Below are 15,995 nucleotides of genomic sequence, written 5' to 3' on the forward strand. Positions count from 1 at the left end.
TTTTTGATAATCTCCTGTAAATTTTGTGAAATGCTGAAATTTTTAATTTAAATATTTTAGTATGGTGAAATTTTTAATTTAAATATTTTAGTTTTTCATACAGTTTGGGGGTGACATAGAACTGTGGGGATGATAGGTTAATTTCTCGGATATTTGGGTCACAAATGTCCATGTTATTGTTAGCCCAACCCATTATTTCCCGCCAAAAAGTTAAATACCTATTTCCAACATTTTCATTCGATTGCAAAAAACCGCCAAACACCCTCTCCCAAATTCGCGTTTCCTTCTCCGTCTGAAACTCAGCGAATCGGTAATGGAAGCCAATACAGAGATAGTTGAAGATTCCCAAATGGACGTAGATCAACCCCGAGACGATAAATCGAAGGAGGAGGAAGATCCTTTTCTCAATTTCGTCGATCTAGCAAGATCGGAGCTATTATCGCTCGAAGACGATTCAAATCGAGACGATATCGATTCATCTGGATATGGCTGGAGCTGGATCGTATCTCACATTCTCAAAACTTGTATTGCTTATTCAAGCGGTGTCACTCCCGCGATTTTGCTCTCTGAACTCTCTCAGGTAGATAAATGCCGTTCATCAATTTCTGAAGTTGCTTCTATAGATGATTATGATGTTGTTCACTGTACGCATGAACTATGAAATGCATAAATTAGGGTTTGATTAATCAATTTTAGAGTTAGGGTTAATTTTGCTGTTACTGTGATGCTGTTTTGAGTTTAATTAGGTTTTTTATTGTTGATTTTGTTTGTGAAGGCATGGAGTGAGCAACGCAGGGTTGCTGTGCCGAAGAAGAGACTGGAATTGATTAACAGTCTTAAGAAAAATAATAGAAGGACGAAGCTTCCAAATACTGTTACGATTGACTCCATTTACGAGAAAAAATTCATTGCTTTGAACAGTGTTTTGGAAGCTGTTATTATCGATGCTTATGTACTTCCAGGTACGTTAGAATCATTTTATCATTTCTGATTGTTGTTTATTTTATGGATCTAATGTGAAAAATAATATGAATGTCCTACATTGCAATTGGTTTATTCTAATCAAACTGTGGTGGCGTTTTTCGCATATGAGAAACGTGACCCTTTTGAGTATTGATGTTTACTCAGGTGTAGCAAAATAAGCAGAAAAAGTAAATCAGTTGAATGTTTATTTGACATTATCACCTGTGTGTATGTTCTTAGTTATACCTAAGAAAAGCCTATGATAGACTAGACTTGAACCTTGAACTTTTTTCACAGACAATCGATTTTTAAGCAAAGCTTTGCTTGATCTAACCTTTTCTCCTCTATCCTTTATTGCGTATAATCTTTTTACTATGCTTCTGTAGCGGTCAGCACTAATGATTGTAAACTGCTTCTTTTTTACTTTAGGCACAAACATCCACATGCTTACATTAGGGGATTATTGGAGCTCTAATATCATAGATCTCTACCTTCACCGTAGGTAAGTGCTGTATGCATTGTTCAATCTCTCAAAGTGAAATTCAATTTGTAGTTTGATAATTAAAAGAGTAAAATATTTTGTTCTTCCAACTGCACATGGCTTGTTTCTATTGCTGGTGAAAAAATGGAAACCTATAAATACTTACAATTAAGTACTTCATTTTGTTGAGTGCATTCTTTATTACTTAGGAGACATTCTAATGGACAAATATATGTACCCTCACCTTCTATCTCCTCTTCCAACTCACCCTCACCTATCAACCCACGTAATGCACCATTACCTATTCCAAATATTCACCCACAAAACTGCGATTCCATGAAAATTGGACTCAATCCCACAATCCCCACACATTTTGAACCTAGCCCTACCTAGCAAGCCTTGGCCATTCCGTGGCATGCTATTTTGTGATCAGAATATGATACCTAACTCAAAAACAGTACTCGGTGCGGCTGTATGGCCTTTTCTTCTTGTTGTACTAGTCTGGCAAGTTCTCCAGACACTTCACAATCTTTCTCATCTTAGTCTTCGGCTTGGTAGATCAGATTTTCGAAGTCATAACGAACATTAACATAATTGTTATCAACGGGATCCAGAGTGGACGTGGATCTGCAATTTATTACGTGGGTGTGTGTACGAACACATAGCTATTTGAAAGCGGAAAAAAGTAAAAGAAAGATAATGAGAGCAAAATTTGAATACCAAATGTACAACTATTTATTGAATGAAACATGCGATGAAATGACAACCTTAACAAACGAACCGTTGTGCCCCGGGTAAAACACAAGGTTTTAAAGTCTTATTGTTCAAAATTACATAACCATAAAGGAGATTGGTATAAAGTCTCTAGCCATCCAGTTGTTGAGTCCATCTATCAGCATCTTCCATAGCATTGACTCCCTTATTGGTCCTCCAGCACGGGCATGACGAGCAGTTTTCAGAGTCGCTGAAGTGAAACCCAAACCAAATTTGTTAGATTTGTAAGGAATGTCAGGAAGCTGACCCCAAATAGTACACCCACCTTCTTCAACAGTAGTCTGGTCATCCTTTAGAGAAGACATTTTTAATGTAACCCTGGGAACTTTTGGAGAGATAGCAGCAGGAGTGTTAGTTTTAACAGTGGAAATTGTCGAGGGAACCTTCTCAAAAGTCTGACACGGAGTTTCAATGAATTTGCCGTCCATCTCAACATATCTGAAGGAATTCAGATTACTAACCATGTATTCTTCTTCATCATGAATTGTAATAATTTTCCCATTCACAGGATACTTCAGCATTTGGTGCAGAGTGGAAGTGACAGGAAGTGGCAGCACCTCCTCCATGAATCCATGGACGTCCCAGTAGGCAAGAATAAGTCGGACGAATATCCATCACATAGAAAGTGGATTCAAAGACTTGCGAGCCCACCTTAATCGGGATATCAACCTCTCCATGTACCATCCTTTTAGAACCATCAAAAGCTCTTACCACAATGTTACTTGGTTTCAGCACGAACTCTCACCGTCGAGTCTGTCTAGAGCCACTTTAGGTAGAACATTCAAAGACGAATCAGTATCAACCAACACATGAGTCAAAGTAGTGCCCCGACAATCAATAGACACTCAATAGAGACGTTCAAGGGCCCTGTTATGATTTCTCCCTGCGGGAGTTAAGTCGGCATTAGAAAAGCCTAACCCATTACCGGAGATCAGACTAGCAACACAATTTTCAAACTGATCAGCCGAAGTTTCTTGTGGCTCATGAGTAGCTTTCAGAAATTTTATCAGAGCATTAGCATGCACTTCAGAAGATAGCAACAGAGTCAGCATGGATATCTTAGAGGAAGTCTGCCCCAATTGCTCAACGATGTTGTAATCACTCTTATTTGGAGGCTTTCGCAACAGCTTTTTTTGTGCTTCAGTCCGGGCAGGATCAGTCATTTTTTCTTTGCCCCGGACCTCAGCAGTTGATTCAGTAGCGGGGGTACCTCTTGCAGTAAGGATAGTTTTCAGAGAGATTTCAGGGGAGAAAACCCTTCCACTGCGAGTAATCTTATCAGTCCCAACAATATTGTCGATATTAGGCTTAGCAGTTTCATCATTAAACGATACTTGCTTAACACCACGAATGTAGACATCAGCACCATAAATCCAGGGGATAGCTTTGTCAGAGGAATACAGAACTGGACCAGGCGTAGTGATGATCAGAGGAGCCACTCTAGGCTCGGCATTAATCTTTACAGAACCTTTGGAAGTAATCTTCAAGGAAGCTTTGGTGCCAGTAACCTTGGATACATCTTCAATCTTCAAGTCTTAGGCCAGACTTTCACACAAACCCTCTATAAAAGGAATCTTCTCAAACAGGATAGTATGGTTGTCTATCAGACGTTGGATGCCTTCTTTCAAATTCACACAACCATTAGACTATGACGAGCAGTAGTAACAATTTTCAATGCAACCCGAAAATAAATCGGCTCGCAGCAGATTCTTCTTAACAATCATCAGAGGAGTAGTCAGCTCATTCACCGAAGAAATATAGAGAGTATCACCAATAACATTAACACCCCTGTCATGATTAGGTATAGGTGCAGTAATCACGTTGAGAGTCTGGGAGGATCAAATTCAATTTCTTTAGTATCGAACATATCTTGGACCTTATTCTTCCGTGCCCAACAATTTTTTGTGTCATGTCCAGGACTGTTGGAATGATAGGCAAATCGTGCATTTGGATTGTACTTAGGAGAGGAGGTGTTGATGTTCTGAGGAGGATCCCTTACAGTAATCAATTCAGCTTTTAACAGATGCTGCAATACCTGAGTCAGTGGCATGTCGATCTTTGTGAACTGTCTTCTTGGCACATACTGTCGAGCTTTTTAGAACCACCAAAAGCTCTTACCACAATGTTACTGGGTTTCAGAACGAACCCTTCACCGTCAAGTCTGTCTAGAGCCACTTTAGGTAAAACATTCAAAGATGAAACAGTATCAACCAACACATGAGCCAAAGTAGTGCCCTGGCACTCAATAGAGACTCAATAGAGATGTTCAAGGCCGTGTTATGATTTCTCCCCGCGGAAGTTAAGACAGTATCAGAAAAGCCTAACCCATTGTATGAGATCAGACTAAAAACATAATTTTTAAACTGATCAGCAAAAGTTTCTTGTGGCACATGAGCAGCTTTCAGAAATTTTATCATAACATTAGCATGCACTTCAAAAGATAGCAACATAGTCACCATGGCTTAGAGGAAGTTTGCCCCAATTGCTCAATGACATTGTAATCACTCTTTCGGATAATCTTCAGCATCTCCTTCATCTCTTGTTTAGAGGCTTCCGGATCAGCTTTTTTTGGTGCATCGATCCGGGCAAGATCAGTCATTTTTTCTTTGCCTTGGTTTAGTAGCAGTGGTACCACTTGCAGTAGGGACAGTCTTCTGAGAGATTTCAGGGGAGAAAACCCTTCTACTGCAATTATCTTACTAGTCCCAACAATATTGCCGATATTAGGGTTAGCAGTTTCATCATTCAACTATACTTGCTTGACACACCAAGAATGTAGACATCAGCACCATAATTCCAGGGGCTTTGTAAGAGGAATACGGAACTGGACCAGGCGTAGTGATGATCATAGGAGTCACTCTAGGCTCGGCAGTAATCTTTACCAGACCTTTGGAAGTAATCTTCAAGGGAGCTTTGGTGCCAGTAACCATGGATACATCTTCAGGTCTTTGGCCAAACTTTCACACAAATCCTCTACGGAAGGAATCTTCTCAAACAGGTATGGTTATCTATTAGACATTGGATGCCTTCTTTCAAATTCAAACAACCATTAGACTGGGATGAGCAGTAGTAACAATTTTCAATGCAACCCCGGAAATAAACTGGCTCGCAACTGATTCTTCTTAACGATCATCAGAGGAGTAGTCAGCTCATTCACCGAAGAAATATAAAGAGTATCACCAATAGCATTAACACCCCTATCATGATTGGGCATAGATGCAGTAATCACGTTGGGAGTCTTAGGAGGACCAAATTTAATTTCTTTAGCATCAATCATATCTTGGACCTTATTCTTCAGTGTCCAGCAATTGTTTGTGTCATGCCCAGGACTGTTGGAATGATAGGCAAATTGTGCATTTGGATTGAACTTAGAAGAGGAGTTGTTGATGTTCTGAGGAGGATCCCTTACAGTAATCAATTCAGCTTTTAACAGACGCTACAATACCTGAGTCAGTGGCATGTCGATCTTTGTGAACTGCCTTCTTGGCGCATCCTGTCTACGTTGATTATTCTGTTGTTGAGCATGTGCAGGATTAGATATCATCACAGCCCCCACAGTCTGACGGCCCTCAGTTTTACTATGACTTTTCTGACCATACACAACATTGGTTTCTCTTTTCCCGTTGAACGGCTTCTTCACAACACTTAAAGAGGCAGCCACTTGGATTTTTCCACTTTTAACTCCAGCTTCCACACGCGCTCCGTTCAATATTAACTCAGTGAATCCAGCTAAAGAGCTTTCAATCAGATGATTAAAGAATGGCCTTGTCAAAGTGTCCATAAACATTTCAACCAGTTCATTGTCAGATAAAGGAGGTTGAACTCTTCCAGCTAAGTCTCTCCACTTTTGTGCATACTCTTTGAACCCTTCATTGGAACCCAAGGACATACTTTGGAGTTGCATGCGAGTTGATGCGAGGTCAGCATTGTATTGGTACTGCTTGTAGAAGGCAGCAGCCAGATCTTCTCAAGTGTGGATGTTGGTTCCCTCCAGCTGATAGAACGGTTCCAACTGTGTCCATGACAAGCTTTCTTGGAAGAAATGCACCCACAACTTTTTGTCAACTGTTAAGGGTTTGATCTTTCAAACATAGGATCTCAAATGCAGTTTGGGACAAGAAATGGCGTCGTACTTTGCAAACACATGAACCTTGAACTTGGGGGGAATGACAACCCCTGAGACCAAGCCCATGTCTTCAAAATCTAGCCTAAGTACCCTTTGGTGTTCCATAACACTCAAACGATCTTCGAGTAGTCTATACTTCTCATCAGCAGGTGGGTACTGTTCATCCGCGTAGCCTTCCTCTTCTCCATCAGATGCCTGAACATTGTCCTCATCAGCGTTATTTTCATTGTCATTGTTGACGCTTCCTTCTGGGATTTCCAGATCCTTAACTGACCTAACCGGACCTCTGAATCTTCTCCCCATGTTGAGAATACCAGCTGACTTCTTGGACTTTTTCTTGTCCTTCTTAGCAATGAGTTCGTTAAGCTTCTCTTGCCCCTTGGCTAGATTGATGAACATCTGCTGAAACTGAACGTTCTGAGCCTGGAGATCTTTGACAGTTTGTTCGAAAGCGATTCCTCTGCTGAAATAAACAGCGAGATAATGAGAAAACCGATCTCTGAAATACCTGTTATGTAATGTTATGAATGGTATGCGAGTGAAAATGCAATGTTTTCAAAGAACTAAGGGGATTTTAACACATATATAAAAAAGGAAACTGACATAAATAATCAATTTGTGAGACCATAAGTCCATAATTCATTAGTTACATCAAAATATAGGAGTGCTGAAATGCAAACTATATCCTAACAAAATCTCCTCTGACCAAGGGGCAAGAGGAGCTTAAGGAACTCATTGCTAAGACGGACAAGAAAAAGTCCAGAAGTCAGCTGATATTCTCAACATGGGGAGAAGATTCAAAGGTCCGGTCAGGTCAGTTACGGATCTGGAAATCCCAGAAGGAAGCGTCAACAATGACAATAAAACAATGTTGATGACGACGGTGTTCAAGCATCTGATGAAGAAGAGGAAGACTAAGCGGATGAACAGTACCCACCTGCTGATGAGAAGAATAGACTACTCGAAGATCGTTTGAGTGCCATGGTACAGCCATGGAACACCAAAGGGTACATGGGCTAGATTTTGAAGACATGGGCTTGGTCCCAGGGGTTGTCATTCCCCCTAAGTTCAAGGTTCCTGTGTTTGCAAGGCATTTCTTGTCCAAAATTGCATTTGAGATCTTATGTTCGGAAGATCCAACCCAATATTGCTGACAAAAAGTTGTGGGTGCATTTCTTCTAAGAAAGCTTGTTAGGGACACAGTTAGAATGATTCTATCAGCTGGAGGGAACCAACATCCACACTTGGGAAGATCTGGCTGCTGCCTTTTACAAGCAGTACCAATACAATGCTGACCTCGCATCAACTCGCATGCAACTCCAAAGTATGTCCTTGGGTTCTAATGAAGGGTTCAAAGAGTATGCACAAAAGTGGAGAGACTTAGCTGGAAGAGTCCAACCTCCTTTATCTGACAGTGAACTGGTTGACATGTTTATGGACACTTTGACAAGGCCATTCTTTAATCATCTGATTGAAAGCTCTTCAGCTGGATTCACTGAGTTAATATTGAACGGAGCGCGTGTGGAAGCTGGAGTTAAAAGTGGAAAAATCCAAGTGGCTGCCTCTTTAAGTGTTGTGAAGAAGCCGTTCAACGGGAAAAGAGAAACCAATGTTGTGTATGGTCAGAAAAGTCATAGTAAAACTGAGGGCCGTCAGACTGTGGGGGCTGTGATGATATCTAATCCTGCACATGCTCAACAACAGAATAATCAACGTAGACAGGATGCGCCAAGAAGGCAGTTCACAAAGATCGACATGCCACTGACTCAGGTATTGTAGCGTCTGTTAAAAGCTGAATTGATTACTGTAAGGGATCCTCCTCAGAACATCAACACCTCCTCTTCTAAGTTCAATCCAAATGCACAATTTGCCTATCATTCCAACAGTCCTGGGCATGACACAAACAATTGTTGGACACTGAAGAATAAGGTCCAAGATATGATTGATGCTAAAGAAATTAAATTTGGTCCTCCTAAGACTCCCAACGTGATTACTGCATCTATGCCCAATCATGATAGGGGTGTTAATGCTATTGGTGATACTCTTTATATTTCTTCGGTGAATGAGCTGACTACTCCTCTGATGATCGTTAAGAAGAATCAGTTGCGAGCCAGTTTATTTCCGGGGTTGCATTGAAAATTGTTACTACTGCTCATCCCAGTCTAATGGTTGTTTGAATTTGAAAGAAGGCATCCAATGTCTAATAGATAACCATACCTGTTTGAGAAGATTCCTTCCGTAGAGGATTTGTGTGAAAGTTTGGCCAAAGACCTGAAGATGTATCCATGGTTACTGGCACCAAAGCTCCCTTGAAGATTACTTCCAAAGGTCTGGTAAAGATTACTGCCGAGCCTAGAGTGACTCCTATGATCATCACTACGCCTGGTCCAGTTCCGTATTCCTCTTACAAAGCCCCTGGAATTATGGTGCTGATGTCTACATTCTTGGTGTGTCAAGCAAGTATAGTTGAATGATGAAACTGCTAACCCTAATATCGGCAATATTGTTGGGACTAGTAAGATAATTGCAGTAGAAGGGTTTTCTCCCCTGAAATCTCTCAGAAGACTGTCCCTACTGCAAGTGGTACCACTGCTACTAAACCAAGGCAAAGAAAAAATGACTGATCTTGCCCGGATCGATGCACCAAAAAAAGCTGCTCCGGAAGCCTCTAAACAATAGATGGAGGAGATGCTGAAGATTATCCGAAAGAGTGATTACAATGTCATTGAGCAATTGGGGCAAACTTTCTCTATGCTATGGTGACTCTGTTGCTATCTTTTGAAGTGCATGCTAATGTTATGATAAAATTTCTGAAAGCTGCTCATGTGCCACAAGAAACTTTTGCTGATCAGTTTAAAAATTATGTTTTTAGTCTGATCTCATACAATGGGTTAGGCTTTTCTGATACTGTCTTAACTCCCGCGGGGAGAAATCATAACACGGCCTTGAACATCTCTATTGAGTCTCTATTGAGTGCCAGGGCACTACTTTGGCTCATGTGTTTGTTGATACTGTTTCATCTTTGAATGTTTTACCTAAAGTGGCTCTAGACAGACTTGACGGTGAAGGGTTCGTTCTGAAACCCAGTAACATTGTGGTAAGAGCTTTTGGTGGTTCTAAAAGGATGATACATTGAGAGGTTGATATCCCGATTAAGGTGGGCTCGCAAGTCTTTGAATCCACTTTCTATGTGATTGATATTCGTCCGGCTTATTCTTTACCTACTGGGACGTCCATGGATTCATGGGGCAGGTGCTGTCACTTCCACTCTGCACCAAATGCTGAAGTATCCTGTGAATGAGAAAATTATTACAATTCATGGTGAAGAAGAATATATGGTTAGTCATCTGAATTCCTTCAGATATGTTGAGATGGACGGCGAATTCATTGAAACTCCGTGTCAGACTTTTGAGAAGGTTCCCTCGACAATTGCCACTGCTAAAACTATCACTCCTGCTGCTATCTCTCCTGAAGTTCCCAGGGTTCCGTTAAAAATGTCTTCTCTGAAGGATGCCCAAGCTACTGTTGAAGAAGGTGGGTGTACTATTTGGGGTCAGCTTCCTGACATTCCTTACAAATCTAACAAATTTGGTTTGGGTTTCACTTCAGGGACTCTGAAAACTGCTCGTAATGCCCGTGCTGGAGGACCAATGTACCACTTCATTAGTAAAGGAATCAATGCTGTAGAAGATGCTGATAGCGACTGCGACATTGACAATTGTATTTTCCTTTCTATCGGCGATGGACTCAACAACTGGATGGTTAGAGACTTTATACCAATCTCCTTTAGTCGGGAGTAATTGCTTTCTTTTGTTTTATTTCAATTCAGTTTTGGTTATGTAATTTTGAACAATAAGATTTTAAAACCTTGTGTTTTTCCCGGGGCACAACGGTTCGTTTGTTAGGGTTGTCATTTCATCGCATGTTTCATTCAATAAATAGTTGGGCGTTTTGCATTCAAATTATGCCCTCTTTGTCTTTCTTTTACTTTTTTTCCGCTTTCAAATAGTTATGTGTTCTTACATACACCCACGTAACAAATTGCAGATCCACATCCACTCTGGATCCCGTTGATAACAATTCTGCTATTGCTCATTATGACTTCGAAAATCTTATCTACCAAGCTGAGGACAAAGGTGAGGAAGATTGTGAGAATTGCCTGAAGAACTTGCCAGACTAGTACAACAAGAAGAAAAGGCCATACTGCCGCACAAAGAATTGGTCGAGGTTGTGAATCTTGGTACTGAAGAAGATAGAAAAGAAGTCAAGATAGGCGCAAACCTGGAAGAGAGTATAAGGGGAGGCTAATTCAAATGTTACATGACCACGTCGAAATCTTTTTTTGGTCCTACGAAGAAATGCCAGGCCGACTAACAGTGGCCTATGGCCCAGCCTATATAGGCCTAGCTCAGGCCAAGCTTTTTATTTAAATAGAAAATGCCTAAGCTTTTTTATAAGCCTATTTAGCTAAAAAGGTTAGGCCACAGGCTATATAAAAAGTCTATGAGACCGGCCTATTTAAATAAATATGAATAATTTTATTATTATTATATTATATTATATTTTGTACATTGAATTAAAATATAAAAATAAAACAAATAGTATCATAAAATTTATGCTACCAGGTAAACTCAAATAAGTCAATGCAAATAAACATTTAATCTCACTTATCTTTTAATTTGTTAGTCTTTATAAAGTTGAGTTGAATGACTTATTTACAAATATTCAAATGCAATAGGCTTTTAAGTAGGCTAATAGGCTAATCAGGCCTTCAAAAAGGCCAGACTCAGACCAAAAAGATAAATCTACGATAGGCTACAGGCCAGACTCAGGTTTGGCAAAGCCTAGCTCGGCCCAGCCTATTCCCACCCCTAATTCTAAGAATATATTTAGAAATAATCCTTTTACTATTTGTTATTTATTCAAATATCAATAAAATGCATGTATTTTTTTAAAAAATCTTCAAATACATGTATTGAATCATTCGGATGACATGAGTTTAAATAAAAAGTTTCCGCAGTCTTATTTATTGGCAATATTATTCAAGATTAAACGTATCATGTTGTCCAGCAGATTCTATGACTTGGCAGGCCTGCCAAGTGGAATTCTGAAGAAAGGGAGGGAGGTTTTCCTCACAGGCTGCTACCTCCGAACTACCACCGAAAGTTCTGGTCATCCACGTCTTTTGCCAACAGAATATCTCGTGATTCTATTGGATGAGGTAACTATCATTTTCTTTAGTTGTATTGTGGTCTCAAAATTTGAGCATTTCATATGGTAGTAGTTCAAGTTCAGAGCTGAGCCTGGGCTTCTGAAAACTAACTTTTACTGCACCTATGTTAGATTTGGGGTCAAGTTTTAATAAAGGTAAACCTTTTGTTTTCTTTAAAATTGTAGAATCAGGATGATGATGCAATGCTGCTAGGAGCTCAGTTTTGTTCAGACTCCTTCTCTTCAATTTCGCTGGAGGCAGTAAACAGAGGGGCTTCTTATTCACTTTATGCTAGGTAAAGTAAACTACTTGCAACGGAGTTGTGTTTGCTGCATAAATTTGTTCTTGAGCATGTTGTTAATTTACTGAGAGTTGTGTCATTAAAATTATTTCAGGCACCATTTTGCTGTTTATAAAGATACCTAAGTGTAACTATGAGGTTTAAATCATTTACTAGTTCATTGATGATCCTCTATATATGCATTTGTCAACATGATCCCTAACCTTGAATAATGGTATTTTTTTCCTTTTACAAGGAAACATGCCCTCACTAGTGTCTTTTATTGACTACAGGATTGACAACATTGAATCTGCGGAAATTCGAGGGAAGTTTGGGACCTCACAAAGAAAGCAAATTACTCTTGTTGATGGTGATGGTGTCAAATTAAATTTCTTCTTGTGGAGCGAGCAGGCTCTCCTTGCCAATCTTTTCAGGTGAATTCTGACATTGTCAAACTTATGAAGATGAGTGATTGTTTTCTTATATGTGGGTAACATTCACCATTTTGGTGGGTTACAGAGTAGGAAGCATGCTTGCCCTGGACAAACCTTACATTGCCAGTTCTGTAGAGTGTGATATTCAAACAAGCGGGGAATTTTGCCTTGAATATGGAAGTGCAACACAATTATATTTGGTGCCTTATATTCAACATGAGGAACAGGTGACTTGACTTGATGGATTTTTGTATGACATTAATCATATCAATTGTCACATGGAGATAAAATACTAAACAGCTTTATTGATTTAGGTGTGCTTAACTTTGACACCAAACCGCCATCAAGGTTCAAGGCAAAATGGTTCGTATAATCCCACTCAGGGTCTCAAGGTTTCTCAAGTGAGCTTGCCTTGTGATTCTCAGGGTACCATAGATTTCAGCAATTACCCTTTTCGGGTGAGTTTGCTTTCTACTAGTCTCTTAAATAAAAGAAAATGATAGAGTTGTTTCTTATTTATATTTTTCACGATCTCAGTAGCTATCTCGCGTTTAAGTTACTTTACTTATGCATGTTGGTAGCTAGGTGATAGCTGTTGTTATGATTATGTCGGCTTTAGCTTATGGTACTGGCTTCTTAATTCAAAAGCAACCTGTACGAACATAAGGTATACATGCTTGTAAAATTTCATGCAAGTCTTCAAGTCTATTTAAGATTTTGGAATAAAAGCTATTTGAGTAACTATAGTTACTAAGATTGCATACATCTGTTTTGCCTGCATGTTTTTTCTAGACACTATTCCTATTCGTATCTCGATTTTACAAATTCTTATACACATATATTGGTCAACAATGGAGATCTTCATTCATTCTCTGCACAAGCAGTTGCAATTATATTTCTGTGTACACTTTTACTGCTTATATACTTTTCATATTATCCTGCGTACATTCCTTAAAAGTGTTAATTTTCAGTCCTTATGGTTGATTAGTTAACCTCATTTCTTGGATGAAGTTTTGCAGTCATTTGTGACCGACCTTCGTGACAAGATGACTGGCATCAGCCTCTATGGTGTTGTTACAGAAATTAGCAAAGAAGATAATACCCAGAAAACTGTTTTTTCTTTAAGAATCACAGATACTAGCGGAGAAATCAGGGTGAAGCTTCATTTTACCAGACTTTGGTAAGGATTTCAAGAAATACTTGTCTTAACTTCCAGATGTGCTTAAAAGTATTGGGTGTACGGATGCAGGCTGGGTAGGCTTTAACATGAAATTTTTAAGAAAGAAAACAATGATTTAATAATACACATCATTATTGGAAATAGACAAAAACTACTAATTAACATTGCCATTTTATTGCAAAATAGAGAACTTTCATGGATGTTCGTGAACAACTAGTTTACACATCTTTTTTAAACTCTAAAAACATAAACAAGAGATGGAAAGAAGAGATTGCAATAAATCACGAGGATGAATGGGTAGTTGGAAAAAAGAGAAAAAGAAAGTGTAAAAAAAGTCTGAGAGGAAGGAGTGGAAAACTTGTGATTTTAAGTATGAAATTATTTGGCGTGTTTCCATAACGTCTTTCCAAATATTCATATTTTTGTATTCTCCATTCTTATGATTATATATCATGTCTCAGGTCATTGGGAAGAGTGAGTCTCGGTCACACGGTATTTATATCTGGCTTGACATGCACGGCCTTGAAACGTCAAAAACGGTGAGCACTTTCTTAGCCTGATGCACATAACCAGCAATCATCTAGAGAAAAAGATAATTGTAAAAAATATGGTGTGAAACTGCGTGGATCATTTAATACTATTTTTTTATTCTGCAAAATGTGGTTTAGAACCCCTTTGCTGATCCTGGTCTAGTGTCTGCTCTGTTTTCTCTGCCTTTATAGTTTAATGCATTTTTGTATTCTGTGTAAGGTATCTACGTGATTTACAATGTACTTGAACATTTTTAACTTGACAGTCTGGAGTTATCATGGTTTGAGGATGGTACCGGAGCTTCTTTCATCAATCTCAGTTGTTTACCAGCATTGATCAACTCATCTTGCCTTTATAAAGTATTCCAACTCTCTGATATTTCTAACCAGACTTTCTTCGCCCAAGTAAGAGTTATGCATTTGTATCTCTTGAATATCTATTTGTCTTTTTTATGTGTTTCAATTATTTCTCCGCGGTATTCTTAAACAAGTATTTATGAATTAAAATCTTGCTATAAATCTTACTAAACAAGTATTCAAAAACTATAGCACGCAGCAACTCATATTTTGTTAATTCTTTTTATCCTCTTTACTGTATAACCAATTGATTATTATTATTCATCTACAAATTCTGATCATTTTTCTTGCTTGATATTGTTGTAGGTATGCCGAGTCTGGCTTGTTCCGAATCAATATTATTATGTGAATACAAGATTTTCGCATTCTCTCTGCGGTCACTTTGTCGATGAGAAAACCATGGAATGCAGTTTCTGTCATATAATTGCTGATGCAGAGGCTGTACGCACTTTCCATTTGAAAATTACCCTTGCAGATAAGAGCGCGAAAGTTTTAGCATGGTGCACTGGTCAAACTGCCATGGATTTGTTGCAGATATCTCCCGAGGAATTTTGTGACCTTCCTGAGGTAATAAACTAATAACGTAAACCTGATACATGATGTTTAATAATAGTGGTGTTCATATGCACATAGCATATGTGCCAATTTCCGAATAACATGTCTATTAAAAATATTTGTTGGCTTGACAGTAACATTATTTTATTCAGGAAGAACAACTGATGTATCCCTCGTCGTTAGAAAATGAAAAGTTTATGGTTGCATTGGTAAATTGTAAGCGGGAAGGCTGTGTGACATATGACCTTTTGCCGGACAATTCAGTTTCGTGGGAAATCACTCGCGCATACAAGTATGAATAGTTAATCCTAGATGCTCCTGGAATAGACAAAGAGAAGTAGAATTGCATTGGAACTTTTAAATTAATGTATTTCAATTAGGCGACTCATGAAGAGTCATCCATTTTGAGGACTATCAGTCGGAAAACATAACTTAACATGAAGAAACTCCAAATTGTGTCCAAAGAAGAGGAAAACACTCATAAGCAAACCAATCAACCAGTGAAGACAACAGAGCTATCTTTCTCACCAACGTTTTATTGGAAGGTAAGATATGTATTGAAAGAAAAGTCATACTGATGTTTAGCCATTTTTGTCTGGGGAAAGTTTGAGTAAAATTTAAACAATCTTAATGTAAAGAAGTACTCCAAAAGCTAAAATACATTAGAGTTTCATTGCTAGAACTTTGGGCCTATATTGTACACTCAAAATCTAAGTAATGGAACTCGACTTTTCTTTTGATAAAAGGAGTATCTGACTTGGAATCAACATTGATAGTCAATGTATAAATAATTGTTATCATTATTATATTTATTATTAGCTAATTACAACTGTTAAATTGATAAAAATATTTAATATCATCATAACTATTTATAAATTAACATTCTGTTGTGTCAAATATTTAACTAAATCCGTAACTTAATTTTAGTTTGCTAAAGTAAATAGCCAAATATATTAACTATGTTAATTAGTTTCATTTAGTTGGGTGGTTAGGCTTGACCGTTATTTAGTTAGGTTGTTAAACTAACTGTATGCACAATTCAAAGGTAATGAAGTACCTCACCACAACTTGTATTATCAATGATTCAGTTATGAATACAATCA

The 15,995-nt window shown here is 38.5% G+C and overlaps 1 protein-coding gene across 2 annotated transcripts; it reads left to right on the plus strand.

Moving 5' to 3' along the window:
• Positions 1-241: 241 nt before the first annotated feature.
• On the plus strand, positions 242-15,704 carry LOC131630985 (uncharacterized). Of its 2 annotated transcripts, none has more exons than XM_058901749.1 (13): positions 242-580; positions 776-962; positions 1,393-1,465; positions 11,415-11,565; positions 11,742-11,851; positions 12,130-12,270; positions 12,356-12,497; positions 12,585-12,728; positions 13,290-13,450; positions 13,912-13,989; positions 14,247-14,385; positions 14,644-14,904; positions 15,045-15,704. In XM_058901749.1, the coding sequence occupies exons 1-13, from the start codon at positions 314-316 to the stop codon at positions 15,192-15,194; spliced, it is 2,004 nt and encodes a 667-aa protein (XP_058757732.1). In that variant the 5' UTR covers positions 242-313; the 3' UTR covers positions 15,195-15,704. The 2 variants fall into 2 exon arrangements, with proteins under 2 accessions (XP_058757732.1, XP_058757740.1); XM_058901757.1 differs by having other exon boundaries at positions 11,418-11,565.
• Positions 15,705-15,995: the final 291 nt, after the last annotated feature.

This window comes from Vicia villosa, linkage group LG1 (assembly GCF_029867415.1).
Source record: "Vicia villosa cultivar HV-30 ecotype Madison, WI linkage group LG1, Vvil1.0, whole genome shotgun sequence".
Taxonomy (NCBI): domain Eukaryota; kingdom Viridiplantae; phylum Streptophyta; class Magnoliopsida; order Fabales; family Fabaceae; genus Vicia; species Vicia villosa.